At 36.8% G+C, this 3506-nt stretch overlaps 1 protein-coding gene across 1 annotated transcript; it reads left to right on the top strand.

Moving 5' to 3' along the window:
* The first annotated feature begins 1027 nt into the window (after positions 1 to 1027).
* On the top strand, positions 1028 to 2111 carry LOC106977807 (olfactory receptor 52N4-like). Its single transcript, XM_015075360.2, has one exon. The coding sequence runs from the start codon at positions 1146 to 1148 to the stop codon at positions 2109 to 2111; it is 966 nt and encodes a 321-aa protein (XP_014930846.1). The 5' UTR covers positions 1028 to 1145.
* Positions 2112 to 3506: the final 1395 nt, after the last annotated feature.

The following is a 3506-nucleotide window of genomic DNA, read 5'->3' as shown; positions in this document are numbered from 1 at the left end:
GATGAATAGACTAAACCATATTCAGACATTGATACTCCTCCAAAAAAGTTTTTCATGCAGTCCAGGAAATAGAAAGAAGAAAAATCAGATTTACAAATAGCAATATGACACAAACAGTAGGTGAAGAGGAATTTCTAGATGAGAATTATGTGGCTAACTGAGAAAAAAACTATTTCAGTGAAGCAGGACAAAGACTTCCCAGAAACAGACAGATGGTGTGGGATGAACTAACATTGATAGTGTTTAACTATCAAGTAATGATACTAAAATGTTTTACAATTCTGAAAATAAGTTAAAATTTTTGAGATATCTACATCAAATACTAACAAAAATAAAGTATTATCAGACGAGATTGGGCATATTCAGGGTGGTATGGCCGTAGACAATAAAGTATTATCAAAAGGAATTTGATATTGCATGCCAGCAACTCAGACATGAAGAAGCATCATCTAAATAGTGCTTCAATGTATTCAACTGTAAAGTGCAGATTAATAAAAATACATCCTGGACTTGTAGTGAGGATTAAATGAGTTAATATTTGTGAAGTTCTTGGAATAGTATTTAGTATAGCATAAATATAACCCAATAAGGGTAATGACAACAACAAAAACATTGTTACCATATCTGTTAGTTCATTGGAGAAATGATCAATGAACTTCTCCCTAAGAAAACACTCAAAGGGAGATATGCATAGTAATTAACATTTAAATAACATATGCCAACAAAACATCATGAGAAAGATCATAATATAATTATCATTCATTATAAATTTGAGTATTGAATTTATGAATATTGAATCTATTCCTTTTTGTTTCAAAATAGTGAAGACACAATATATGTCACAAAATCTGGAAACCAGTGAGTGCTAAATATTCATTTTGAATGTATCATTAAATTAATGAATTAATGATAAACACACTCTGGGTTTGAGCTATGTTTCAGTATTCTCTCATGTTGGCAATATTTGGTTGATATTAAAATGCACACTTGACAGAAAGAGAAAGGGAGAGTGAGAGAGAAAGTATGGCTAAAATTTCTCTTCTTTTTTAAAAGAAGTTTTCCCCTATCTTGGAGGATCAGCAAACAAAAAAAAACAGAAACGCACAAAAATCTATAAGCTGTTTAATGATTACAGTAACGTGATCATGCTAATGTTAAACCAAACAGACCTGACCCCAGCCTCATTCATTCTTAATGGGATCCCAGGACTGGAGGATGTGCATATGTGGATTTCCTTCCCATTCTGCTCCATGTATGCTGTGGCAGTGGTAGGGAATTGTGGGCTCCTCTACCTCATCCGCTATGAGGACTCCCTGCACAGGACCATGTACTATTTCTTGGCTATGCTTTCCCTAACTGATCTTGTCATGTGCACTACTACAATCCCTAAAGCTCTCTGCATCTTCTGGTTCCACCTTAAGGAAATCAGTTTTAATGAATGCCTAGTCCAGATGTTCTTCATCTATACCTCAACAGGGATGGAATCTGGGGTACTCATGCTTATGGCGCTGGACCGTTATGTGGCCATCTGCTACCCTCTGCGCTACTCAACTATCCTGACCAATCCTGTCATTGCAAAGGTTGGGCTTGCTACTTTCCTGAGAGTGGTGCTGCTTGTCATTCCTTTGACTTTCATCATCAAGAGGCTACCCTACTGTAGAGGGAATATACTACACCATACCTACTGTGACCATATGTCTGTAGCCAAGTTATCCTGTGGAAATATCAAGGTCAATGTCATCTATGGTCTGATGGTTGCCCTCCTGATTGGGGGCTTTGACATCCTGTGCATAACAATCTCCTACACCATGATCCTCCGGGCAGTAGTCAGCCTCTCCTCAGCAGATGCTCGGCAGAAGGCCTTCAGCACCTGCACTGCCCACATCTGTGCCATCATTTTCTCCTACAGTCCAGCCTTCTTCTGTTTCTTTTCCCACCGCTTTGGGGGCCACACAATCCCTCCATCTTGCCACATCATTGTGGCCAATATTTATCTGCTCCTGCCTCCCACTATGAACCCTATTGTCTATGGAGTGAAAACCAAACAGATACGAGACTGTGTCATAAGGATCTTTTCAAGTTCTAAGGACATCAAATCCCACAGCATATGAAAGGGATATTTGTAAGGGAAGGAAGGAGGAGTGAAGTAGAAAAGAAGCAAAGGGGGGAAAAAAGGAAGAGAAGAGAAAGGGAAGGGAGTCTACAGGAGGAAATAGAATAAAAGAAATACTTCTGTTGGTTGTTTTGTCAGGATCTAAGAATGCCTTCCTGAAAGTACCATTTGGGCCAAGAAAACGGAGGGTGTTGAGTATCTCATTCTCACTCAGTGTCTTCAGAATCCTAATATCACTGTCATGCCCACAACATTTTCTATGTGTTTTCATCTTCCTCTGTGAAGGACTGGTCTCATCATTAATCAGGTTTCCACAAACAAAAACATAATGAGACAACTGAGGGACATGAAATCAGCTTTGATGGATGTTTGATGGAAGGCAATCATCTACAACCAGATGCCAGTTTGTCCAATTTCCAAATAGTGATTGGAATTTCCAGTTTGAAATATATTGTTACTTTATTTGCTATATTTTAAATGAATTGCTGTATTTTTGTCATCATTACCAAAATTCCTCTATTTTCTCAATGTTGTTTTCCTGACAGAGAATCTATGAAATGTTCATAAGGTCATTAGTTTAATGAGGTTTCAGCCTCCACATTTTTAATTTGGAAATAAGTTAGGCACCTAACCACATCTCTCCTAGCGTGTCCCAAACAAAACTGTTTCCTTACAGACTGGTGGGATATGCAGTTCTTTTCAAAATGGGCTTCAATAATAGTGTGGAGAGGTGGAAATACCTGTTAGCCAAATTAAGAAGGCTAATGGTATGCATTATTTTATGAGCACAGGATTAGGAAAGAACAAAAGGTACTTATTTTGTCTTCTTTCCATTCAAGAATGAAATTCGTGAAATAAAATTCACACTGTTTTTCATCTTCATGTTCTTACAAATTAATAACTAGCGGATAGACCAAAAAGTAGTAATTTTACATGAATTTCACAGAAATAATGCCAATTAAATATAATGCAGAGTAAATTCATTAATTGAATTTCTCCCTATCCAAGTAACAAGAATACACATTTCTTCCAGTGATTCAATTTATGGGTACTCATTAAGTTTTATTATGTCAAGTTTCCTATACTGCTCCCATTATAAAATCCTGCAAAACATCTGCCCCACCCCTCAAAATATAATTATTCTCCATGTATCATCTTTTCACTTCTCACTGTAACAGCAAGCCTTCTATAAAAGAAATTGTCAACATTCACTTTCTCTTCTCAAAACCACTTTTCCTATAGTTTGTCTTTCTAACCATCACCTGGAATTAGTTTTGGTGATTTTATCATTGCCTTCCAAAGTAAATTGAATAGGTCATTCTGTAATCTCATTTAACATTACCTCTCAGAAATATTGTATGTGTATACCCCAGAGTAGCTTAACTTGTTCACA

Source organism: Acinonyx jubatus, chromosome D1, assembly GCF_027475565.1.
Source record: "Acinonyx jubatus isolate Ajub_Pintada_27869175 chromosome D1, VMU_Ajub_asm_v1.0, whole genome shotgun sequence".
NCBI classification, from domain to species: Eukaryota; Metazoa; Chordata; class Mammalia; order Carnivora; family Felidae; genus Acinonyx; species Acinonyx jubatus.
This window is presented reverse-complemented; position numbering and strand designations above follow the sequence as displayed.

Bases quoted from the DNA above. Each gene is read 5' to 3' on its own strand.
- LOC106977807 (XM_015075360.2), top strand. From the start codon at position 1,146: ATGCTAATGTTAAACCAAACAGACCTGACCCCAGCCTCATTCATTCTT.